This window comes from Paralichthys olivaceus, chromosome 24 (genome assembly GCF_024713975.1).
Source record: "Paralichthys olivaceus isolate ysfri-2021 chromosome 24, ASM2471397v2, whole genome shotgun sequence".
NCBI lineage: Eukaryota > Metazoa > Chordata > Actinopteri > Pleuronectiformes > Paralichthyidae > Paralichthys > Paralichthys olivaceus.
This window is the reverse complement of record NC_091116.1, coordinates 5,551,736-5,579,292: the sequence shown is the minus strand read 5'-3', so window position 1 is coordinate 5,579,292 and position 27,557 is coordinate 5,551,736. Positions and strand designations below refer to the sequence as shown.

Genomic DNA, 27,557 nt, shown 5'->3' with positions numbered 1-27,557 from the left:
CCAGCCCACCAAATTAGCCGTTACTTGAGTCCCCGACATTTCTACAACGAACACATTCATCATTCCATAATGAAAAGAAAAAGAAGGACAAAGACAAGGGACAGTGAGTCAGCGATGGAGAGGACAGATTATTATTCTCATTGGCACGCCATCAATCTCGCACAGGCCTCCGTCTTCTTGGCACACACATCCTGCGTCCATTAGTCGCCATGCGCATCTCGAAAATGTTATTACTGACCCAAAACACAGAGCACGTCACAGTCATACAGCCACAGACATGCTTTTAATTTGCCGTGATCGAGTACGGTCAATTCACGGCGCTTCTTTGATTTTGTTTTGTTTTCCCAAACCGTGAGCGGGTAATCAACACTGTAATTATTGTGACAGACGCCTCTGCGGCTGTGCTGTGGGTTGACAGCAGCTCGAGAACAAGCTGATTTTAAGTCCCTTAATTTGTCTTTACTGTTTACTTAATAAACTTTGGTTGGATTGTCATGAAATTTAGTTCAAACATTTCTGGTGCACAGAGGATGGGTTTTATCGTCTTTGGTGATCCTCTAATTTTTCCTGCCTTCATCAGATGGGACCAATTTGAGCACAAAAAAATATTTAGGCTTCACTGCAGTGGGAGGTTTGTGGATCAAATGTGAAAATGTAATGGAAACATAAGGTTTTAAAGTAAAAAATACTGATAGATGAAAACATCCTCTAATTGAATGAATTGACTGGACAACTCCCTTCATAGGAGAAATATATGAATGATAAATATATGAATGAAACATTTTTCTTTTTCCAATTTTCTGGAAGTGCTTAATCACATTAAATGATTCTAGAAGACCCCAAAGCAGCAAGGCAGGTATGATGTGTGGAATTCAATAAAGCAACAAGGCAAACAAGCAAACTCAAAAACAACTGGAAGCTAAAAGAAAAAATCCGGGGTGTTAACATTCAACCTGAGAGAGGAGAGAGGGGACCACAGAGGCGATATCCACAAAGGAGGCAGGATAAGTGAACTCCTGTGACGTAATAGATCAGGTGCATGGAATCACAAAGGAGGAAACCAGACAAAGGCAGGAAGTAACAAGACTGGCACTCTGTGGAGTTTATACCTTCCAGGCCCAACAGTCGCCTTATAAAACATTTTAATTCAACACATTTTTTATTTGGATCTGCACCAGACTGCAGACACTAAACATGCCTGGTACTATTCATCAAGATCCATGAATTATTCTCTCAGAAATCAAGCAAAATGTTGACAATCGCCCTGATTCAAAATTTCAGATAAAGCAGTAAAAAACTCCTGAATCTAACGGGTTCTTACCGGAGCTATTCTACATCCTTGCACTTCGTTGTAATCCGTCAAATAGTTTTTGCATTATTATTAAACAAACAGACGGGGGTGAAAATACAACTTCCTTGGCAAAGATATTAATCCAACAATCCAAATATATATAAAAAAGTTCAAGCACAAGAAGATTAGAAATCCAAACTGAATATCAAACTACCACCAATTCAAAAATGTGTCCAACGAAAAGTTTCTCTAATTTACAATCATTACTCAGTTGTTAGTGATGTGATGATAAAAAGACTGTTTCCATTTCTTTCTTGGCATGAGACCAAAGTGTTTCATTATTATGTTCGGAATCTCCTTTAAATTCAGATGTTTGTTAAATCTAGTTTACCTGTCGACTCAATCAGCGCCGATGGGATGCTCCATATCCCGCTGCTCCATTTATGTGATTAAGTTTGATCAAGACAGGTGTGTTTTGGCATAAAATCTCGCTTAATTCTACTTAAAAATACATTTCCTGTCGGCGCATTCCGACTGCAAATCAGTCGAGCTGCGCGACCTGTGCGTGCACTTAATCCTCGTCAGATTGGAGAAAAAGTGTTCAGCCGTCGTGCTGCTGCGCGGAGACTCACTCACTTAATAATTGAGTCCATAGAGATTGAAGGACATCCTGACCCTCCACTCTGAAAAGACAGATGAAGCAGTTTGTGTGGCACACAAACACACACACACTCCATGAAATGGGTAAACACATGGAGGCCACACACATCAAAGCCTCCATTCCTCTCCAGAGGAAAATCTTCCACTTGAAAAGGATCATTGTGTTTCCCGCCCTCTGCCTCTGCTGTCCAATGTTTACTGCTGATCTTTGCTTTGTGCGCTGTTGATAATGTTTGCACGCTTTTAAAGCCTCACTTAGATTCCAGGGAGGAGGATGTACTTAATATCACTGGAATTGGATTTAAACCACCAATTTGTGCAGCAAATGACAATATGAAGTTGTGTATGTGAAACTGCAGCCAGTGAAAGTCCCCAGTCTATTTCTGATCTTCTGACCTGCTTCTTTGCAACAGAATCCTCAAGAATATGTTGTAGTAGGGAAACATTGAGCCAGCCCCTTATATAAAGTAAACAGCCCATAAACAACATGTAATAAATGATCCACTAAGTTTACAATTGCTCCAGAAGAATGAAGGGGAAGAGGGAGATGCTCTTGTTCCTAAATGTCGAATGGGAATTCGCATTTAAATATTAGATATTGCTGTTACTGTTATATCCACAGTGCAAAAATCAAACTGCGACAGATCACGTTCGCAAAGAAAGGCCTCATCCTCATGACGGAGATCTCTCCTGATATTCATTTCTCATATCCTGTCATCTGGCATTGTCAGAACGTCAACAAGACTGATAACGTGTGAATCTTACAGTAAAGTTCAGCTGCGGCTTCACACGTTGTCAGATCCAACTTATCAGCTCCCACATGCAGTGAGGTTTACATTATTCCCACAGGCGACACAGGAGCGTGGAGACAGTGTTAGAAGGGATTTACTAGCAATGGGTCCTAAAGGTGAGGACTCACTGAAAAAGCTCTCACATCCATTTTATATTTGTTGGAACATTAGGCGTCTACTTAACAGCAACATAGCGGCATCTCTGTATGAATGGCTGCCCTCTCCATTCAGCTTCTAACAGCCCGAAAGTGTTCGTCTGATAAGGTTCAGCAGAGAATTTCACTTTTTTTCTGCAGCTCCACTGTGTAAAATTTCTTCACCTTCATTGAAGTGCGAGAGTGAGGCTGAAAATTCATAAGAGGAAGGTTATCTGATTGCGTCACAGAAGGTCTCGCACTCCGAGATGGCCTCAGCGGTTCATTCAGAAAGGATGAAGCGACGTTCTTAATTATGTTTTCTGATGCGTGGACGAGAAAACTCCCTGGCCTGTTCACAGCTGGAATAAAATTTAATTTCTTTTTCTCTCACGAAACATTTTGACCTTTTTATAGGGGTGACACCTGCTCGAACCAGAGTGCATGATGACTCGAGCCGTCTCCGATATTACTCCACTTGTACAGAACAGAGCTTCATGGATACGTGCGCTGAAGCGTACGCACAACAGGTGGAGCTGGGTGATGGAGGTCCAGACAAATCATCAGGGCCTGCAGCAGGCGGAACAAAGCACAACCAGCCGCAGGCGCATTACACGAGCATGAAATGATGAAGACTGGCTCACTCTCCAGATTCAATGTGACAGGTGACTAGTTTGATCGGGATTTCCAGTCAGCCGATATCGATTAGCTGACACTGCAATAACCGCTTTATCAGTAACCCGGAGCGTCCCTCTCTTTAATCTCTCGCCGCTCGTGATGGTCCCTCATCACTTCCCTTGCCCTCATTAGATCCCATTAGCCGCTGCCACCCCCTCTCTCATTCCTCTGACTGCCTTTCCCTCAGAATCGATGCAGAAATTTAGTGTTGGGAGCGAAGCTGCAAATTTTACTGGCATATAAATGAATGATGAGATGTTCGATGGGCTATAAAGCAAACAGACTGAAGGAAAGAGGGTTTCAAGGCATGTTCCCTGTTTGAGATACAGGAGAAGAAGAAGACGAGGTGAATGATTTTGTTTAGGTTAACCCCAAACATCTTGGTCTGGAACAAAAATCCTGCTTCAGTCTATGAATTTAGATGTTTCATTCTATGTATTTTTCTGCTTATGTCATGAGGAAGTGGAGGAGACTGTTTATATCTTATGTCTATATTTCACATATTCCAGAACTGAACATAATTTGACAAATATGAGTGCAAAAGTGCAAACGTTTCAGTCCGTGTTGGACTGTCCTTGGTGCAGAATGAGGTTTGAATGAGTTTACTCCATCTAACTGATGTTGGATTCATGATAGTAGTGTCAAGTTGAAAGGAGCGAGAGACGTGAGGCAGAGATACTGCGTTGGATGAAAGCAACATGTGCGTCAGAAATCGCACAAATTCTCTGAGTCATAACTCAGATCTGAACACAAGGACGCAATGCGCATATAAATGTGACATATTATTCCTTTTGCAGCAACACGTTATTATTTACATCCATGAGCAGATGGCAAAAACAAACTGCTAGGAGCTGATTCAGCATCTTCAGCTGCCACAGCTACAACGTCCAGTGCTCGACCGCTGCCATCACTTTTACTAACACAAAGAAAAGTAAAGAATGTGTCTTAGAGGTAGACAAAAAGACGGAGGTGTGGATTGTACCTCAGGCGAGATGCTCAGTGATGTGCAGCAGACTGTTACGTCATTTTTCATTTTGTGCTCCCTCACAAACAGACTTCAAGTAAACAACGATTCGTAGGAAGGACAAAAGCCTCGTTATGAAATTAGCTACACACACATACACACTAAAGCAATCTTTAAAATGCCAGTCATACCTGCAGGTATGACACAGTTTTGTTTGTTTGTAACACGTGTGACAGAAGTTCACCATCAGCCCTAAGCGGCGGTAGAATGGTCATGTTGTCTGCCCATCACGCACAAGCAGCATCACTGAGAGGCTGCCTGCAGGACAACAGCAACAGCAAGGCATTCTGGGTGGAGGTGATTATTTGGGGACGCGGGGAGTGGCTGTGTGGATGAGAGGGCTCTGAGAATAAAACGGAATATTTAAATACGGTTCATAGCGAAGCACGAGGATGAGCCTGCACAGACGTGGACACATGACTCGGAGAAATCCTCGTTTTTGTTTTTTTTGTGGGATAGAAAATGAAGTCCAACGACCATTTTTCTGGGAGTTATAAATATTTCACTTATAAATATTTATACCAACGATGGTGCATCAGTTTTGCCTGGAGAAAAACATTAGTCAGTGATCTGTGCTTAAGTTTGATATTCCCCTTACTGCAAAGCATCACATAATAAAGTGCAGGACGGTGTTTTAGAGGCAACTGGATTCAACCTGATCAGTGATGAAGCAGAGTCAAGTCTGTATGAGTGAGTTGTAAAGATGAACGTTCATTAAGAAAAGTAACATCAAGCCTCTGCAGTAGAGGAGGACGTACTGGAGTCCATAATTAATAGAGCTACCACAGTATTAAATACTCTATTACAAGCAGTAATCCTGGGTAACTCTGGGCAGCCCAACATACAAAAATGGATGAAAACTTAATAAACAACATTTCAGAAATTGTAAATTGGTAAAAATGGCCCTAACAATCTTAATTTAACATTCTGACAAGGCAAAAATACAACTTTTTAAACGGACCACCCTGCATTCGTTATTGTGAAGTTAATCTAAAGTGAAGAGAAGTAATTATGCAGTTTATTTCTACTTGATTATTACTGTGTAAGATGTACTTAAATTTATCATACTTGCTATGAAGAGATGTTGTAGAAAGTAAATAAACAAGTTTGAGCTTTTACAAAAAAGATTTACATTCTTAGCCACAATCTCAAGTAAGTGTAACAATAGATAAAAAGATAGAGATATAGATAGATAGATATATGGATAGATAGATAGATAGATAGATAGATAGATAGATAGATGGATAGATAGATAGATAGATAGATAGATGGATAGATAGATAGATGGATAGATAGATGGATAGATAGATGGATAGATAGATAGATAGATACTCAGGCAGGACCATTATCTCTTGCTCAGAGAGTGTGATATATTGCAGTGAGTGTAATTGAAACACAGAGTTATAAAGAGAGCATATGTCGCCTCTTGGGAAACATGTTTTGGTGCACGGGTGTAGAAAATGTAGCTGAGCAACGTGTAATTGGTCCATGCAGAAAAGATGAGGCTGTGTGAGAAGGCAGGCTATTTGTTCCGATGCTGTTCAAGTCAAGCTAATTAACTTCAGTCAGACGTGCTTTGCCGTCAACATCCTCTGGCTTTAACAATGGATCCCATATCATCAGATCCCCACTGTTGTTTGTCTTCCCAAGTTTATTTCACTATGTGCTGAAAGAAGGTGACATCTGTTACTATATGCTTTCATTTGATACGTCATACGTGAGCATCATATGGAATTATATAACAACTTACTTCTTGTAATATTACAACTTTATTCTCGTAAAATTACAACTTTATTTTTTAAAACTTTGCAAATACTACATTGCATATACGTAGTGCTACAATTCTGGAGAATTGTAGAAAATGTTAACCGGCACCATTTATTCAGAGCTTGCATTATTTAATTAATCACATGATTAATTTTTGATCACGAGAGGGTTTCCTAACGATTCCTGTACCTACATACTGCTGTGTAAAACTTAGCCAGGGACATGAGGGACATTCTTAATATTTTAAAACCTAAAATTAAATATTTAGTCACTAAATAATGAAGTCGCGACTCGCCGTGTCTGATTTTATTTTGTGTTGGATTTTCCCAGCGGAGAACATACAATGAGAGTCCCTGTTGATTATCTCACTTACAGGTCTGTGCCTCATTGTTTTCAGTCAATAGCCGTGAGTAATGGACTCCTTTAACACCTTCATTTTCTGACTTTGAAAAGGTTCCCCGGGGGAATAATGCGAGCCCCCGTAGTTAATTTTAGTCGGATATCTTCGAACACGCAGCGTCATTGTTTTGCATAATGTCCATGAATAATGGACCTGCCTCAGCGCCTTGTCTTGTAGGTGTAGTCTCCGAGAAGGACCGAGTGGAAGCTGAAAATCCCATTTTGGGATTGCCATGAGAGTTCACCTGCCTGTCAGGAGCAGCATGTTGTGGTCCGCTGTTACCGTCTGAATTAAGGGTGCGTCGCCCTCAGTGTGTGTGTGTGTGTGTGTGTGTGTGTGTGTCTCCCTATCATCCCCCTCCAAAGGTCACGCAGGCCGACAGTAACAACGGGCAGTCTGGTGACAGCTGTATTTGGAAGGTCAGGAATCATCTGTCTGTTTTTGGAAAAGGGCAGAGGAGTCAGAAAGGGAATGACACCGTGTGAGAATTTGTGATGATTGAGGGGAGTTAGTGTATTTCACTTTATCTACTTTAAACATATAGGTGCTAAGATACTTCCTCATTAAACTCCCTTGAGAATAGGAAGAAAACTGAACTGCACAGGATTTCAAAATTGAGGAAATATCTTTTGTGGAGTACAAGTGCCAAAATATTTTGTTCCTCCGTTTGATTCCAGCTTCCAAAGAGTCGTCACAGTCTGACCTTATCACTGAGGTATCACTCCGCCTTGTTCATGTGCTTCAGAAGACATCCAGCTGATGTACTGACCTTCTGTCGGCCATGTTGGAGGTCCCCAGCCTCTGAGTGAGCGCTGCAGTGCTGTGAATAGCTGGTGGTTTATTAAGTGTCTGACTAAATGGTGTTTAAAAGTGGTTAGTCTCTGATTCGACAAGAAAAAATCCATGGATTTGGTTAAAAAGAGAGACTTGATATCTTTGAGTGTGCTTGACTGAATTTCCTGGAACTGTTGAGCCTTGGTGGAGGTATTTGCTCCTGAGTGCCATTCTGTCACTCTTGAAAATGAGATTTCTGTCTCGCTGGGACTTCATTTCCTTGATTCATTAGGCTAAATAATGTCAGCCGTTAAACTTATCGGTGCATATGGTAAAAATAAAAACATTTGCCCTGAGCCATAACTCTTCAGAAGAAATCAGCCTCTGTAGCAGATGCAGAAATCTTGTTTTGTTCCTGATCGGTGTCAAGTTTAAAACACAAAAGCTTCAGTTGTTCAAACTTTGGTTAATATGACTCATTATTGTTAATACCTCTCGGCTCTGACCTTGTCACGCCCCCTCACTTTTTTGTGGGAGTGACAGATGCTGACAGAGAGCGAGTCTAGATCCTCACCTCGTCACTCCCCTCGCTCCGACCTTGTCATTTATCATCATTACTCGGCCGACTCCCTGCCCTCACTTCCTTATGGGAAGTGAAAGTGTGGACTCATGACCTGCTCTGTCCTCACAAGGCAGTGAGGATGTAGTGGAGGTGACGAGGATACCTTAATAACGCATTCAAGACTCGTAGGCTGCGGGTGGATGCTGGGGTGGAGGTCGGGCTCATATAGAATAAGAGAAAGTTAGAGCTTTCAGGCGAAAGCTGTGACACGAGGGGAAGCAGCAGGTTTGAGTTCTCAGCCATTATGTTACTGTTGCTGATCCCAAACCCCCCCAGGGTCACGGGGGTGCTGCTCTCAGGAGCTGTGTACCAATCAGTTCCATTCCTTTCAATCTAGAGCCAGAGCTCTGGTTGTGGCAATGTTTCGTTATATTTCAAAATAAAAGGCTTCCTAAAGGGGGAAACCCCAGATAATCATTAAAAGTGGTTTGTGTTTGGAACAGGGTTATATTAGGCTACATCATATTTCATATAATGGATATTTATTGAGCTAAAGGAATCAAATAAATGAGAGAAGCATCACGACCATCCTGAAGTGGCGAACAGAGGTGTGGCACCATGTGGCGTAATGAAATTACAGATAAAGTGAAGATCAACTTTTCTTGTTTTGTTGCAGAATTTCAGCTGTCCCTGTTTTTGATTATCGATATAAAGACTTCCCCCATTTTTCTTCAATATTCATGTATTAACTCCTGAATCATTTATCCAGTTTTAGAAAAGAACGTATTAACGTTTTATTTCAATTAACATCTGGTAATGTTGATGGAGGAGAAGTGGTTAGTGCCTCACTGCAGGAAGGTGGTTTGAATTTCGATGTGGACTTGGTGTCTTTCCATGTTTGCATGTTCTCTCTGCGTCTGCGTGGGTTTTCTCCACTTGAAGCTGATGAGCTGATAAAGGACGGTTGTGTTGTCAGCTGTCAGCAAATCTTACATCTGTCTCAAATCAAGATAAACGCTATTAATCTGAGATTCAAACACAAAGGAGATCAATGAGTGCCGATCTCTGTCAGCTATATTTTCCGCAGTTATATTTAGCCTTTGTTTTGATGCCAGTTCCCTAGAGGAACATGAAGCCTCCAGTCTTAGGGTCGGGTGGTCACATCGGTAACTTAAACACTTGGATTTCAGCTCTGACCACAGCAGCAACTGCAGTAAAACCTGATTCACAACACCTCTTCTACACAACAATAAAAAATAGAAATTGATTCTAGGTCTGTTTTTCAGAATATAACTAAAAGACTGGATCCGCTCGCTCACTCACTGATTTGACTGGCTCGTGCACTGCAAAGAGCTAAAATAAAGCTCACCTCTTGAAACATCTGTGTTCTTTTTAATGATCTCAGCCCTATTTCAACTTGTTTTACCTGATTGAAAATCCAGACTCAGCACCCTCGTTCTACAATTAGAAGAGAGGAGGTCACTGCTGAGGAGGAGAAGAAAAGAAATGCCATGAAGTAAACAGTTTGAGAGATGCTGTAACTGAATTTCCATATCAAAAGCATAATGTGCATTTGAGTGTTTCCACTGAGTGCTGCGGTGCTGTCGGACTCTCTTTGATGTGGACACATTTGTGTTCAAACAAACACATTATCGGCTCCACTGGAAGGACTCGACTGAGGCTGCTCAGAGCACAGACTTCCCGCACATCTCTGGACCGCTCTGAAAAAGGGTTCAGATCAGTATATCGACTCTGCTTCTCTCTCCCCAGGAGTACCAGATCGATATCATCTTCGCCCAGACCTGGGTGGACACGCGTCTGCGGTATAACAGCAGCAGCATGCGGATTCTAACCCTCAACAGGTACATACTCAATCCCTGTGTGTGGCGTTCATACCTGATAATTACAGCAACTATTGTGTTTCAACATTTTCACACTGTGAACATCTCATTCGAGAACAGTATTCTTCTCTCTCTCAGGAAGAAGCTTGTAATTAATGGAATAAATTAATTGTTGTGCTTTGTTCCCCTGTGCCGCCCCTGTTATTTTATTAACCTCTTATTGGGGAGCGGTGCTGCTTTGTGTTTTTCATAGAAATCTCAGGGAATTCAGCAGCAATCATCACTGATTTCCTGCTTTTCAGCTCACTCTTGTTTTTCATTCAACCAGCAATATGGTCGGTTTGATCTGGCTGCCTGACACCATCTTCAGGAATTCCAAGACTGCGGACTCTCACTGGATAACGACACCCAATCAGCTGCTGCGGATCTGGAACAACGGAAAAATACTCTACACACTGAGGTAAATAAGTAAACCTGAATCGCTTGATTTCTTCACAGGAGTCAGTGAGAACATCAGTTTGGAGCAAAGGTCTGACAAACTGACTGGTGGCTGTCGGCAGAAGTTCACGCGGTTGCAGTGATTTCACTGCGAGAACAAAAGTATCAATAAAAGCTCTCGGTTGAGTGTTAATTAGCTTCGGCCAAATAGAATGAACTCTAAAGGCTTCCACCATGTTTCTAACGCTGACCATGAATTATTGTTGTAACATCCAGTTTGAGTTGAAACTGTTTCATAGATTGAACTGATGTCCACTTAAAACAAATTAAAAAAGCCTCCTGTGAACAGCAGCTGACAGCAACTCAGTGGTAGAGAAATGACACACCGGGGGAGGTTGTGCATGTGTGTCCTTGTGAGAGCATGAAAAGAAGAAATAACTGCTCTCAGGACTCGAGTGGACAGGCTCTTTTTAAACTTGAGTGGCATCTGGGTTTATGAACCCTCAAGGTCTGACATGAGCTTTTTCTGTCTTGAGGATCCAATTTTACCTGCGTGTCCAGGATTTTCAAACTAAACCTCGGCCAAATAGAGAATATCACCACGAGTGTTTGTTTTCAGCCCCCGTGCACAGCTCCCTCTGCATCAGGAGGGCTCAGGTTCTGTCAGGAGGAGGCGAATAAATAAATAAATCCAATCAAAGTGTGCTAAAATGACAGGCGAGCTAAAATGTAAGGCTTCTCTCTGAGCATTTTTATGACTGGCAGAATTGACAGGAGATATTGATGCTTCATATTCGGAGCAAGTGGAAATGAGGCTTTACAGCTACTATTTCTAAATGTAAGAAGCAAAAGGGCTTAATATATAAAAATCTTCACATTATTACTTAAAATAATAGAATAATGTAACTAACAATTACAGGGGAATGATTCGATCTGTTGCAGAAGTTAATAACACTGAAGCATACGTTTAATATGTATCCCCATGGATTCAGCATTTCTCCACTAAAGCATCTGCACTGATCAATATTTTTGGATGTGATGAATGTGAGTAATACTGAAAGGGGTCGCTCTTAGTGAAGGACCCACAGAGAAGAGATTTCCTCCCAGTGCTGCACTTCCCCCTCAGCTCTGTGTAGCGTATCTGCCTCAGTTCAGCTCATTGTCTTTGGTTTTCTCATCAACATTGTTTCCAGCTGCAGCAGCCAGTGACATGAGAAAGCCCTGATAAGCCTGTTATGTGCTGTCTGACCCGCACCGAATGGCAGCGGCACGAACACCGCAGCTGAATGTATTGGCATTTAGCCGGCTAACGAAAGAGAGGGAGAGCAAACACATGGACTGAGGGTTATCGCTAACGTTAGGTGATAATATGTCAATACTCCGTTTTTAGGTAAAAAAATATACCGCAAAAAATTCTGCACCAAGATTTTCTTTACTTACTTTAAAAATAAATGATCTGCATGTTTTTGTTATATGGATTCTAAATGTTGTATATTGGCTTATACAGCTGTTGCTAAAGAAAGATGTCTCATATTTATGACTCTAGTTTGAATCTGTGTTGAACTTACATCTTCAGCAATAAAGACAAAACCTATTTTTCCAGCGCCCAACACAGCTGTTGAGGGAGTGACTTCAAAAGATCCGTACACGATGAAGAAAGACACAAACTCCTCTGAAGAAATCCCTCTTCACAGCCACAAACTCCCCCCAAAATGTCTGGGTGTTAATGGCTAATTTCACTCCTTCTAAAGCGTGCCTCTGTGATGAATCTGAAAATTATTGTTTCATTAAAAGGATATTAAGTCCTGAGGAGGCGCATGTTTGGGGGCGTATTCGCCAGATCACTCGCTTCTGCTGTGTTTGTTGCTGCTCGCTCTCCTCACATCAGCTCCTCAGACTCGCCTCCATTACGGCGCCCTGGCCGCTGACAAGGATGCAGGCGAGCGTCTATATGCAAATTACAGCAAGACATCATCTGCACTTTGCTCACCAACAAACAAGATGAGTGAGGCAGCTCCTGCTTTGATTGAAACTCGGCTTTTGTCCTCCAACTCAGCCAATTAATGAGAGTGAATGAATTTGAATCAGGAACAAAGAAACACTCATTTTAAATGATGGTTTCATTCTTACAGACATTTTTGCATCCTGGGTAAATTGATTATTAGAATCACACGGTTTATTAAAATATTTTCTTAGATTCAGGTTTATGTTTCGAATGTCAAACAGATCCCCATGTCTTTGCTTCTCTAGAACATCTGGTGCCTTGACTTGTCCAGTGATCATAACTAAATTCTCCTGTCCTTAGAAGCGTCCATGCCCCTGGGCCCTGACCTATAACTTAATGCCATCTTTGCAAAAAAAAAAGAAAAAACCCACATCTGCTGCTGATGATTAAACAGTTCTGTCATTTTGAGGGATTTCACACATCAAACAAGCAACCGAGTGTGATCCTGCACCATCTGGTTTGAAGCCAGCGCTTTTCATTCTGTGGCGCAAAAAAAAAATAAAGTGCATTATGTGATATAAGCAATGATGAATACCGAGCACTCGCACCGTGTGCTTCACGGACCGCGAAATGAAGGATCTGAAGCATTTTCAGTGCCTTGAATGTCATTGTCTAAGTGTCTGTGCCTGTGTGTTTCTCTCCTTCTCCAGGATGACCATCAACGCAGAATGCCAGCTGCAACTCCATAATTTCCCAATGGACGAACACTCCTGTCCTCTCGTCTTCTCCAGCTGTGAATATTGGCAATGAGCGCACACACAAATGCACGCACACAGCCAAATATGCACATTTTCATGCATAGCAATGCCCATACATGCAACACCTGCCAGGGGTTGATGGATTTAAATAAAAAGCAGATGAGTAAAAAGTTAAGTCGATGTGAAACGCTACAGAGAACCCCAGCAGGGAGGAGTGTAGCAGCAGATAAAGTCATGAAAATTGCTCTTTCAGGTGGTTTGAGCTGGAAACACACCTGTGAGATGCAGACATTTGGGAGGTCATGGGGATGGGTGAGCCCCCGTTTCAGTGGGAATCACTGATTGGGGGATTCGGGATTTCCTGGACAAGAATTCCTCCCATTTTATTTATTTATTGGGGCGATGTCATGTTTTTCAGATGCTGATTAAGGTGAAGAGACGACACAGTATGGAGCTTTTGTTTAAGGAATAAAAGACTTGTTCATCCCATAAGAGGAAGGAAATATTAGTTAAATAGCTTTTTGTCGCAGCTCAGTAAGAATTAGTAGAAGAGTTTGGGGAGATTCTAAGAAAAACGTTTCAATATTTTCGGCTACTTCTGTCATATTGGTTTATTTAAGTTTATGTCTAAAACCCACCTCTGCCGAGGAGGTTATGTTTTCACTGGCGCTTGTTTGTCAGATTGTTACTTAGCAGGATTGCACAAAAACTACTGAACTGTTATGAGATTTTGTGGAGGGGTGGAGCACGACCCCAGGAGGAACCCAATTTTTTCAGCTTCTTTATCAAAGCGAGAAAGAGCATTAGTGTTGGTGGAGGTGTGCGCTGTCCGCCCTTCTAGATATGTCATGTCTCCTCTCGGGTTGTGTGTAGCAGTTGAGCTGCGTGTGTGTGCAAAAGGTTCTTTTCAATGTGTTTAGAGACATTTCCCATAAACCCGAGAGCGAATCAAACAAACCGACTCCCCTGTATTTCACACCCAGATATTATCTAGATTGGATTTGATTTAATTCAAAGTTTTACAGAAAGGTTATTTGTCATCAGTGCCTATTTTTGTCTGCATATTTTTAACATTTCTCCTATGGACGGGGGCACAGGGAGTAGGGCTGCCTCCCACTGACTCAGATGAATTAGTAGAGCCTCCGTAGTCTCTAATGAATAAGCATAGAGCAATATATATATATATATATAAAGAAAAATACTCAAAATTACATTTTGGTTTTGAGGCAATAATTTGAGGCACCAGGCTGCACTCACTGACCTCCATGTGTTATCTTAATGCATTCAATGGACAGACCTGCATGAGTCCCCATGACAACAATAACTATTGTTCCATTAACCATCACATCCTTGTTATTTAACCCATTACCTAAAAAGCACCAAAATCTCATTAGATTGCATTTGACAGGACATTCTATCAGACCAGACATTCACATTGTCTGAAATAATTTAATTATGGTAATAATCATTACCTGTAGATGTCAGTATTTGTCATTCGCCATTAATAATGGCCTCTATTGAGCTAATATTAGTTTGCTCACAGCGTGACGTGAGTGGATGTAGTGAAAGAGCTATCGACTGTAAATGGACTTCAGTTATGTCTCAGCTCTTTGGAATGATTGGCAGTACTAACCCCTGCCATGCTTTGAAACGACAAGAGCTTCTGCATATGATGTTATCTTCGTATTGAACCGCACGCATGAGTCAACTTTTCCTGACAATGTACAGCTCTCGAAGTTCCAAAGAAACCACCTCCATCAATATAACACAAGATGCTGTTCAATGCAAACGGAAAGAGCATAAAGCAACTGAGCAGCAAGTGTTTGGACTCGGGTCGCCTCCGTCTGCTTTGCATGAACATGTTACACATTTCATGGCAGATGGTTTGCGAGATGAAGATCTGCTGAGGAGGAGGAGAGAGCAGCAGACCAGAGGCGACTTATAATCTCTCTGAGTCATTGTACACCAGGGTGAGATCTGATAACCAAGCTGCAATTGGCCTTCGCTTTTTTTGCCGGTGTCTAAACACATAATCCTTTCTTACACACTGTAACCCCCACTGCTCTCTCTCTCTCTCCCTGTTAATGTATTGTGATATTGTAGAAGCCTAATGCACAAGGCTTTCAAAAACTTTCTTTCTCTACATCGTGAAGCAAATTAGAAGTCTGCCCATTACGGCTGCAATCAATTTCATTCATCGAGAAAGAACATTATAAAAACGCTGAATGCTATGATGGTCCCTCTCATCTTTCTCATCAATTCTGATTTCTTTTTTCTTGAAAGCAGGCGTCATCCTGATGGGCACCATGAAAGAAATCTGACAGTCTGAAAGCATGTTTTGAATTCACAGCTTTGTTTTCTCAGTAACTGTATATGCACTGCACAGAATCAAAAACTCTGACGACTGGTGAGTTCAGGATAAACGCCTTTTGACTATGATTACAGGCACTTTGTCCACAATATATTGGTATTAACTTAACATGTTCACTGCACATACGTTTAAAGTAGTCATGTGCTTAATGTCACATCTTCAATACCATTTCTTTGGCTTCTTGTCGATTAGATTACAGCCTCAGGGTGAAATGGATTAATGAGCAATTACTCAGAGCGGTTATCTTAAAAACTCCAAGTCAATTTCAGTCTGATGTGATGCTGCAGAATGAAGACTAATGGGGAAGTGGCTTCGCAGGTATTTGTTTTAAAACCAAATTATTGGACAAATGTGATAATATTCAATCGGTTCATCCTCTGAGAATCATGAATATCTGCACAAAATGGCACTACATCTATTAGTTCTCAAGGTATTTCAGTCGGGACCAAAGTGGTGTGCTGATCAAGAAGCAAGAGGGAATTACTTAATAGGAAAAATTAATCAGCTCTTATTGCTTGTGGAGATTTAATCACAGCAGCTGATAGGATACTTCAGTCAGCAGAGCGACATTGTCAGTCTTAAAAGCCAAAACAAATACAAACGGTAAGCATGTGTATAGGTCAAGCAAGAATTATGTCATTGATGGACTAAAACCTACTAATGTATACCATTATTTTATGCCTATGCAAAATGACTAGCTGGTAGAAAAGTGGGCACTTCCTATGTATAAAAAATGCCAAGTAACACATCTTGGTGCTATTCAACCAAGCGAGTCGACATGACACTATTCCAAAAGCCCCCAAAGAGCTTCGTGATTGGTCAGTCAGCAGAAGTTGTTGCTCCGATTTTGTGTTCTTCACCACCAACTTGTCTGCATTTCGAAAATCTGAAAAGAAATACTTCTCTGCAATATAGGTGGAAAATGTAACGTAGCTCTTTTCTTTCCTCTCACTTTAGGATAAGTTATCTTTACTAAGCAGAGACAAGTGTGAGTGTTTAAACAGAAAGTCTTCCATATGTTTGCATGCTGAAGGTAGATAAGGTTGGTTCCCTCTTTGTTACTTCAGGGGGCTTTTGAAGGGATGAAATATGAGAAACATTTTCTAGATATGAAGATGCACTGGTCACACAACAGTAATACAGTTTGCAGTTAAGATAATTTTGATGGGGGTAGTGTTAGCCATCTTTATTCAGATTAAATCATCTCTTCCATCTTTGTGATTGCTCTTGGTTATGAAAGCATTTGACATAATTTGTCTGGTTTCCACAAGATTTGCCACCTGCTCGTTAATACTGTCACTCACTTTACTTTCAAATTGCTTTAATCTGTCAAATGAGCTCAGCTTGATTTTCACACAGAAGAACTGTAGAAATTCAACTAATGCTGAACGTGTCCAGGGTCGGTACGATATAAAGCCAAGCATTTCAAACTGGTCAATCTTCCATGTGAGAACCGTCACCACGAAAAAGTCCTTTCACACATCACTGACGTGTAACAAAAGGTTTGTCACAGACGTTTACAGCAACTTGCATAGCTCACAAAAATTTGACTGGCAAAACAGCCATTCCATTTTTCTTTAAAGTTAACGATTGACTTGTAGATACAGATGAAATTATTCCGATTATTTTTCTACTGGATAAATACCATATAGAGTGTTAGACTAACTATTTGTTCACGTTGGGGGCACCACAGCACATTCCAGGCAAACAAGTTAACAGTAATTGCTCAGTTGGGCTGCAGTCCGCTGAATTGCTTATGAAAACTTTCTGTATAATTTTGTATAAATCATGCATAAGTCAGGTATAAATCATGCATATAGCAAAAAACTGCATTGCTGCATTAATCTTTCCTGTATTCGTTGCCTTCAACTTTTATCTGTGTTTCCTTCACACGTGGCCAGACGGATACCCGAGAGACGAGATTGTGTACAAGTGGAAGCGAAACTCTGTGGAGACTTCAGACCAGAAATACTGGAGGCTCTACCAGTTCGACTTCATGGGGCTCAGGAACACCACAGATGTGCTCACGACGACAGCAGGTAAGAAACGCAGCGAGGGGAGGTCAAGAAAAGGTGATGGAAACTTGCACTTCCTGCTTCTTCCTGAACATATGGAGAAGCCAAAGGTCAGTTAAGGCTGCAGACTCGCAGAGTTCAGAGTCTCGCTCCAGAATGACCTTGCTGCCCCCGAGCTTTGCATTAGCAACATGCCAGTTATTGAAATCAGTACAGGCTCAAAGCTTGTATGATTTCCCCCAGGGTGTACGGGCAAATAGGTTTTTCCACTGACATAAATCATCAAGATTAAAGATTTAAAAGGAAGTTTAATTATTCAATCCTTTTCTCCATCTCTCTCCACATGATTTCAGGGCAGTTATTAGGTTATTTGTGTTCTCTGATGATTATATTTATGTCTGAGAGGCAGTGGCAGCTGAAGAGATGCTCCACAGGCTCCAACAGGTGCCAGTGCATTTATACCAGGAACTGGCCCTGAGTGGACTCTTTCCCAATACAGAGTCTAATGACTTCATGTAATTGTTAAACACTATTAACCTTGTTTATGAGTCTCGTATATTCCCTTTCCTTTGTGTCACACGGTCTTTTGTCTTTCGAGAGGCGTCCTCAGATCTATACAATGCGTCCTGATTCAGCTTTGCAAGAGCTTAAAGGTCCAGTGTGTAAGATTTAGGTGAAAGGGAGCTATTGGCAGAAATTTAATGCAGAATAATTCTCATTATGTTTTAACAAGTTCATTTCATCTAAATTGTATGAATTATAGTTTTCTTTACCCCAGAAAAGGCTCTTTATATTTAAATACTTTATATTTACATCGAGGGGACCCTCTCTACGGAGGCTGCCATGATTTTTACATTAGTCCAGACTGGACAAACTAAACACCTTTTGAGTTTTTATGACAATTAAAGGCTACCACAGTTTCTTTGTTTGGAAGGAGAGGGTGAGGTGAGGGGTGTTCAGCTGCAACATGCACTAAATTCTACACACTCACTGTGCCTTTAATTCTGTTTTTTACAGTAGCTGAATCCAATATAAATATCCTTCTTTTTAACTGATGACATTAGCACGTTCAGGAAGCAACATTTCTTCACCTCATTCTTAAACCTCCCGTTGGGAATAAGGATCGAGCTTCCTGTTTGTATCTAATTAGAAATGGCCGCCACATCTTTGTGTTCCTGATCACCAAAACCTAAATGACTGATGAGCTCTCTCATCTCCAGACACGTTGATGGCTTTATAAATTACATGTTTTCCTGGACTCCCGCTGCATCGTGAAAAAACAGGCAAACTAATTTTCTGCTGAAATGCTCTAAAGCAACAGCAAACCTACACATCTACCTCATGCTGTTCAAGAAAATTAGCCGTTTTCTCATTTATTACCTCGTTTCTTTTTCCTGTTTCACTTGCCGGAGCTCGCTCTCCACACGCATGATGATTAGATTCCCGGCTAAAAATACCTATGATTAATTTACATCATGGCAAACTTCGAAAGTGCAGCACTTCTCTTCCCTCCTCCCTCTCCCTGATTTCCCTGCTTTATCCTTCATCCCTCATAAACACTTGAGGTACGGGTCTGTTTTAATGAGGACGGAGTGGACAGATCCCGGGCCACAGTGCCGCTGGGGACCCCGATGTCAGATCCACCATCGTTATCAATTCAGCAGCGTCCTCTTCAAAAGGCCCCAAAGCGGAATCCCAAACACTTCAGTGCTTTGTTCTGCGGTCCCATCGCAAATTCCCTGAAAGCTCGCATTATGCCCTTTACTGCTTTCAAATAGCAGAAATGCTGGTGTTCTTCCTTTTCTTCCTTTAATATGTCCAAGCAGGAACTATTTCAAATGCCTGTTTGTAGAGAATGTGTTACTGACATTACTGACAATGCCCCCATGCTCTGACTGCACCATGTTTTATAATGCTAACATTCTATTTATGATCCATTATATGTAATATTAATCTACCTACTATGATGATATCTATACCTCTATTATAGAGTTCAGTGGCTGAAACTCATTAAAACTGCACTGCAGAATAACCAGTACATTTTGTCAAAGTTAGTAAGGAAGAGAGAGGTCCTCATATACATGTTGTTTTCTTGACATCGTTGCAGTCGTGTCAGTTTATTGAAGAGGGAAGCCGCCACAGCATTTCATTAATGAAACGGATTTTTTCTTTTCTGGCAGCTTCCAAACAGAAAGTAGACCTGACGGTGCAACATGACACAGTGTGGACAGGTTTATAGCAGGCTACTGGGACTAATAAGTATTCTGCAGGAGTGTGTGAACAGAGGGGTTGTTAGTGTCCTAACAGAAGGTAAACAGAGTTACACCACACTGCAGATAGAGAGATAGTCCATCATGGGAATGTGCTTCACCACAGCCTCCGTTCAGCCCTCTCTGTAATTTAAACTGTAATCATATGTGACATTTCCGAGAATAATATTGCAAAATGATCATTGCATCATGTATTTTATATTTATTATTGTATATTCCTATTGTCACAAGCGCTGTATCATTATTTAAAGCACTATATAAAGATGGACACTGCATCTCCTCCAGCTATCCAGAAATGAAGCCAAAATATATTGAGGATATGAAAGCTGCCATCTTGTGCACATGAAGCCAGAGTAGGGATCAGGAGATAGAGCCTCGGTAGTGAGGACCACCGGATACACCCTCTCGACAGTGGGCTTTCATTTGGGGTACAGGTTGCAATAGTATTTGAGAGAGGATGTCAGTATTGATCTGTTGGTCTGGACAGAATTCAAACAAACTCTCGTCAACCACAGCCTGAGCAAATCATTAAAGTTTTTAGCCAATAGCAGCACTGGAGAGATGTGTCTGAAGCCTGGTGTCATTCATTGACTGAAGCTCCTGTTGTTTCTGCACTTTAGCTCTTCCTTAAAGTGTTGTACAGCATGAACACATTTTAAAGCTGCCAATCCCAGTGCAAACCTCTGGCTTTAGTGGCATCATCTGCAAATCAAACGCTACCAAAGATCCTGCAGTGCCATGGTGTCCTGTTATATAACTGAGGATGTGAGACAGAACTCACAAACAATGAAAACATCAATCTACTGTTTGCAGTGGAACAACTAAACGTAATTCAGGGCATCGTCAGTCCTGATGGACGGATGCTTCTGTGTTCAGCACCTTCGTTCTGGGAACACTTCATCAAATCACATCTGCATCAAAACAGCCTTCGATATTCCAAAAAACTTCTACTTTTATGTTCTGCACTGGCACATACTTGCAGCCGTGAAGGTGATAAACACTCCTCTGCACCAGTTTCACCGAGACACCACGCTCTTTATTCGTTCCACTGATGTGAGGTTCAGCTGCAAGCGGAGGAGGTTTTCTTCTACAAATGTTTTTATCTAACTCCACATCCTTTTCTTGGAAATACCTGAGTGACCGCAAGCCTCACTGGTATTTTATGTAATAATCTTCCGATGCATAGAACTTTGTCAAGGCTACAAAAATGGCTTTTCTTCACCAGGTATTGCAGCTCAATATCCCTGCAGCTGTCAATTAAAAAGCTTGTAAACATCTGTACAGCGGAATGATTTCTGCCACTCTTTTGTTTTTACTTCACATTGACAATGTTCACGATAGAGAGAAGTGTTTTCTTTTATTTAATGGGTTCCATTAAGGTTATATCGCATTAGTCTCACCTTTTCTCAACTATCTCCTTTCTATCTCTAGACCTGATTCCAAACTATCGTTCAAGACAATAAACACTTCCTGATATTTTGTTTGACCGTAGAGTTTATCACGTTTTTGCTGCGAAGGCACGGTTATAATTAAAGTTACTGCAAGACCTTAAATGTTATAGCACAGCTTTAAAACACTTTTGATTATGTCATTATAAAACTGGGCTGACGACGCTCTAAGATGGTTTCAGCTCAACACAACAGAAAATGTCAGTTCTTCTCTGTGCAGAGTTCTCCAGGGATCCCTCCTCGGCTCCTGGCTGTTTTTGCAAACGCTTCACCTAGATTCTGCTCATCCCAAAACACAACATACAGATCTGTGATGTTATACAATCAGCTGACTAATCTGCTGACTCTCACGGCTCTCTAATAAAGTGTGTGGAGTCTGCTGAAAAATGTGGGTCTGGCCTCTCTTTTGATGACCATGTTAAGAGAAGTATCTCCCAGCTATATTTCAGACCTTTTTAATTACTCATGAGCCAGTGTGCTGATTCAGATCCTCAGGGATGGTCTTTAGATTAGAAATGAGAAGAAAGTGTAATTTCCAAAATAGCAGGGTCACCTTACAATATATATTTAACAGTTTTGCAGCTCGAAACAGGTCAATTCCTTTCTGGAAAATTGCTGTTTTTGTAATATTTCCATATGAATGGAGGAAATGAGAAATCTGAGGCTGGTGTTCATTTACGCTTCGTGTTTTTTTACTCATGGGGTCCAGTGGCATTGCACCAGCTTGTAAGAAGAACAAATCACACATTGGATTGAGTTATGATTGTTATTCAGCAACAGAGCTTTGCAATCCTGTGTTTGAGCACTGAAGCATAACACTAAACCTGATCCTGGACTGCATGACATATAATGTGGCTCCGGGGAGCTTCATGCAAGAACAGATCCACTTGTGAAATGTGTCTTAGGAAGAAAATAGAAAATACAACTCACTCCGCTACCCAGAAATTTAGATAAAAAATATCCTAGATACCAACACTGCCATCTTTCACATTTGGAGCCAGAGTCCGCACTGTAGCGATTGACATATACTGTAGCCAGCCACTAGGGGGGTGATTGGGATATTAACTAAAATAAACAACTCTAATAATGAAGAAAACTTAAAATGATTCTCTGCCATTTTCTCTCTCAACAGGTGACTACATATTGATGACGGTGTACTTTGACCTCAGCAGGCGAATGGGCTACTTCACCATCCAGACCTACATCCCCTGTATCCTGACTGTGGTCCTCTCCTGGGTCTCCTTCTGGATCAAGAGCGACGCTACGCCTGCAAGAACGGCCCTAGGTACACAGCAGCGCCACCCATGCAGCTCTGCAGGGAGCTACTGGGAGCAGCACTTAAAATTTAAAAAAAGGCTTATGTAACTTTATCATTTGGGAGCAGTAATTTGTTGCAATACTTTTTTCTGTTTCACCCAAAAAACCGATAATTCCTTCCTTGCCTGTGAATGATCCACAATAGTGTTTTTGTGCTTTAATTGAAGTGATGGGAATACTTTCACAACAGGATATAAAATTTCCTGCCACAGCTCATTCAGGCTGCATGAGCGTAATGTGGGGAAAATGAATCGGAAGTCGGTGGCAGGATTTGATAATTCCTGTTCAATCTGGGGTTAGACAGCTTGATAGCAGAAGCAATAATATCTTTTTTGATGCAATATTATAAATCAGTCCCTGCAGTCATTACCAGCAGAAGCAATTATATTACTGGAATATCTGCACTTTACTGAACATTGCTGTTGAGTGAAGGACAACAGAAGAAGAGAAATGTGTGTGTATCTGTCTTTATGCCTGTGTGACTGTTTCACCCTAACTTGAGGCCATCTTGAATATCTTTATGTCCCATCAGTGCTTGTGGCTTGTTTGTTCATAACTCTTTTGAAATCTTATTTTTCTTTGCATGACCTGACAGTTGCTTTGCATGATGGTCCTCCCCCGCTGCATGCCCGCCATTAGTTCATTTGATTTCCTGTGGATGCTGATGTTGTGCACAGTGCTCATGGTTTCCTGTTTAAGGTGAAGTTCAAGGTGAGTTTCTTATATATATAAAATGTCCTGTAAATAGTAATTTGACTTCTTTCAGTTTACGGTTTTTGCCCGGAGCTCAGTAGAATAGTTGCATAAGTGAGGAGGAACAAGATGATACAGTAAATATACTATACATTATAGATGATTAATTCAAAGGCAACTTAAGGAGAAATGTGAAAGTGCAAGGAAGGGGGTTTCAAAATGAATACATTTTGATTGTTTTAATTTAAATGGTAAACAGGGGGTCTCACTCATGACCTCAGAGAGAAACAACACAGAGTGACCGACCAAAAACAGGAAACAGTTCCTGAGAAGGCAATTAACCTCAAATCTGACACGGCTCAGGGAACAACAAAGACACATGACTTTTATCTGAAAGGTCAATTAAAGACACATTTCTGATTTACAATCCAACATGGACTCCAGCGGCAGCGAGGTCCCACCGATGCACGAGCTCGACCAAATGAAAAACTTAGAGCAGAAATGAGAAATGTATTTGACAAGTACAGTGACTTTAAAGTTTGGTTGAGGTACCATCCACTAACATGGAGGAGGTGGGATTTAGGACCTATACTGCAGCCAGTGGTGACAGAGATGCTTTGGCTTCACTTTGGGGAATTCACAGTCTGGGAACGGTTGCTAATTTTCCTCCTGCTCGAGACGTGGTCACTACGTATAGATGCAAAGTGGAATATGGCCACATGGTTTCACATCCACACAAAGAGGCCAGGAAACCCCCCCAACACCCCAGTTGGTAATACTTGTTGGAGAAGGAAAGACCAAACTCATTTAACTCCACGTGCCGACTCCACCAAACCTCCCACTCCCCTCACTCCCTGCTGTCACTTGAATTGAGCCAGCGCACACAACTCTGGGGTACTTTAATTCCACTCCATCCCTGCTGCCCTTCATCAGCCTGCCAGAGAGCCAATATCACAGAAGGTCATCTGGAACATCTCTGTGGCAATAAAGAAGTTATATTGAAGTTCTGTCCATGCCTATCGCTTCAAGCCAAGAGCCCAGAGAAAGAACTTAACCGAGAGCCGAACAATAAAGCCGTCTAATGTTATATTGAATTCAGTGATAAGCGAGCATTACTGCCCACGCATGTGCTGGTCCAAATGGAGCCTCCCCTCTTTGTGCCCATAATGCAGGCCGATCATAATGAAAGACTGCGTTCGCCTTGGAGTTGTGCTCCGCTTACCTTTTGCTGTTTAGCTGATGAAAGCTGACACAATGACAGCTGAACATCAAAAGAAAAAATATCTCAAGAGAGACACCACCAACAAGGTTCTTTTTTCAGAGTGTGGTGAAGAATGTGTTTGAAGGATATGTGCACAAATATCTTGCACATTATCTACAACTATTTAATTGGTTTTAATCCATCAGACACCTCTGTTTGGAAATATGAAGGATCACTGTGTCACAGCCTTATACAGTAGCTGCTGCAGCTGTTACTTAATCACATTGTCTGTGTGTGTGCGTGTCTTGCTCTCCATCACTCTGTCAACCCGTCTGACTGCCAACAACCAAAGGCAGGCAAAGCGTACAGTACGTGGGTGGCGGTGTGCTACATGACCAAAGGCAGTGAAAGCCTTGTGATCTCCCTCAGACAACAGGTAGCGCAGAGCAGCAAGCTGTCCCAGTCCTGATAAACATCCACATTCAGCTCGACAACAGAAAGTCATTTAGCCTTTCTTCTCTAGTACATTGCCCCCGTTTTCAGGTCGGCCTGAGACCTGATCCCCAGGCTGAAAGGGGAGAGCAGAGATAAGAGGAAGCTGGGCACAAGAGAGGGACGAAAGCAAAGTGAAGGCCTCTTGGCAGGTAGCGGCAAGGACAAATGTCAGAGGAGGGAGGGAGAAGGATCAGTGGGATTGTGGAGAGGTTGAAATCTAAGGAAAACGGAAAGTAATGCAGCCCCTTCACGCTTCTGGGCTGTGTGCCCTGACAAGCCGCTAACATGTTCCAGGTGGTATTTCCAAAGAGCTGTCACTCACACGCTGCTCTCTCAGCGACAGGATGACGTTTGGAAGGTAGCAAGCTGGAAGTAAGAGAGCTGAACTCAGGTTGATTCCCATTAGACCTCAATCTCTGCAGCTCAAATGGATCTTGGCAGAGATACGAGGGTTGTTGGTGGGGAAGTAAACTCACCCCCAAGGCACGGTGGTTCTGGAACTGGGGGAATAACATCCATTGTCATGAGATACAAAGTTATCCAGGGTAAAATAGAATTGATGTGTGTTCAAGTGTTTTCCTGTTGGTTTGGTGTTAATTAGTTATCTGATGCTATAAAAACAGAGTGAAACCTCATGACTGGCATCTGAGACTGACTAAACTCCCATGGAAATTTGCAGGAAACAGAAAGAGAAGATTTTTGACCACCCATTCATCTGCCCTGACCTGAAAAACATTCTTATTCATCGTTTTACTGAAGAAAAATCCTCAAAAGCCAAACAACACCCCGCTTTTTTTAGTCATCTCAAATATTGTGCACTGCCGAGCAGCAAGCTGAACAAAAATAGCTTATTTGTCAAGATATGAGTGTGATGCTGAAACATTTAAAAACCCAACGCTTCCCTGCGAGCTGTCATTCACACAAACACTTGTCAACGTTGATATGTCTGTTTGGGTGAAGGAGTTGACAATGTTCCCCGTGAGTAGAAGACAGGGGCTCGTCTTGAACCCAGGAGGAGTCTAAATCGAGTGTTCAACACACGGACAAACTGGCAAAATGATCCGCTCTGTTTTCATATGTGAGTTGTGTTCCTGAGACACGTCTGATGGCAGCAGCAGCAGCAACTTCAAACTAAAATAAAGTTAGCCTGGACTAAAGATATCAAGCTGTCTGTCAGAAATTAAATGGCTGAGTGAATAAATTAGAGTAGACTTACTGAGGCTGCTTAATCCCAAGTGGAGGAGAGCCATCTGACTGATTACATGCATGGGAGATGTAGCTTTAAGTCAAGGCCTCTACATTGTGCGTGAAACAACCTTAATCAGATTAGACTGAAGTTGCCATGTGCAGCATTTTAACCTCAATCACTCGTGCATTAATTTGAAACCATCAGTATAATTACCATAAACAAACAAGGCTCGTGCAGAGGAGACCGTCAGACTCTGTGTACGCTGCCTTTTAGTTTGTGTTGATGTGGCCGCAGAGTTGAAATACAGGAGGCTTTTCACTTTTTATAATAACACACTTCAACCGTTATAGCTGCATAATTCCAATTCATCATGTCAGGACACTGCTGTGATCTCTACTCCACCCTCTCTGCCTTTTTTTAGAGGATGCATTTATGTTTATGTTCATATTGGGAGACCCAGGTTACTGTTAGCTGGATTGTTACTTCACTCCGGTGTAGTTTAAAGTACTACTTTTGTTAAATAATTTACAGTATTCATGCCACTGACATAACTTATAATTCTTATTTCAATCATTCCAGATATTAGCTCATGTCGGGCACAATCTAAATTGAAGCTTCCATATAGCAACTTACACCATTAAATGTATTTTAAAAATATTCACATTTGAGCAGCTGAAACCAGTCAAATTTATTTCGACCTGGCTACTGATCCTTAACTGTAGTCCTCAGTTCTACTATTTATAGATGCTCCATGAACACAAGCTGTGGTCTGCTCCACCTGGTTTCCCCCTGGATACACAGCAAAGGTCAACATCGGAAATGTTTGAAAGTATTGAGACAACGCCACTACACACGCATGACACAGGTTTATACGGGCCCTGTGTTTTTACGCTGAGGACGTCTGCTTTGTTCGGGCATACGCACAGGAACTTTTCTCACTTCAGTGTGATGCCGCTCGTTGTCAGTCGGTAGACGTGAGACTAGAGTGTGGTTCAGATCGCCCGCAAAGACAGGAATCACCTGGTTACCATGGCATCATGGAGCGACAATTCCCACTGAATGCACTAAACTGTGCAACAGACACACATGACCTTGATTTGAAATAGCAGCCCAAACTGTGAGCAGCCAGTGGGTTGCTTGTGATGAGAAAAAAAGAAAAGACGAAGCAGTGGAGTCGATGCACCTGCTGCTTTATCCAGCTCACACTGTTTACAGTGCGTTGAGATTCTAACAGATATAAGGAATTAAGGAATTAGAAGCACAGAGTTGTTCTTGTAACTATTGGTGCCTAAATCTAATGAGCGGAAGAAAAAGGGATAAGTCTAGACGAGCACTAGACTAGAGGAGGTAGCTTGAAATAGACGGGAGCAACTCGTCTCTATGGAAACCACAGGCGAAAACAGTGGCACACACTGCCATGAAAGACATGTAGGAGATGAGGATGAAAGAGACAGAGAAGAGAGAGATGGAGGGAGCGAGAGAGGGAGAGAGAGAG

General features: G+C 41.7%; 2 protein-coding genes across 4 annotated transcripts in view; one reads left to right on the top strand and one right to left on the bottom strand.

The window, feature by feature from the left end:
• Nucleotides 1-27,557, bottom strand: part of cfap221 (cilia and flagella associated protein 221) — a 103,486-nt gene that overhangs the window by 14,682 nt on the left and 61,247 nt on the right. The window lies entirely within an intron of this gene.
• The window catches only part of LOC109639744 (gamma-aminobutyric acid receptor subunit gamma-3-like), a 63,151-nt gene that overhangs the window by 27,383 nt on the left and 8,211 nt on the right, over nt 1-27,557 (top strand). For 2 of the 3 annotated variants that reach the window (XM_069521293.1, XM_020103366.2), the window contains exons 4-8: nt 9,852-9,943; nt 10,251-10,382; nt 13,016-13,098; nt 17,336-17,473; nt 22,300-22,452. In XM_069521293.1, coding sequence (XP_069377394.1) covers nt 9,852-9,943; nt 10,251-10,382; nt 13,016-13,098; nt 17,336-17,473; nt 22,300-22,452 — 598 coding nt within the window. Of the gene's footprint in view, nt 1-9,851; nt 9,944-10,250; nt 10,383-13,015; nt 13,099-17,335; nt 17,474-22,299; nt 22,453-23,079; nt 23,196-27,557 lie in introns of all 3 variants that reach the window. The other variant, XR_011240385.1, reaches the window with a different exon arrangement.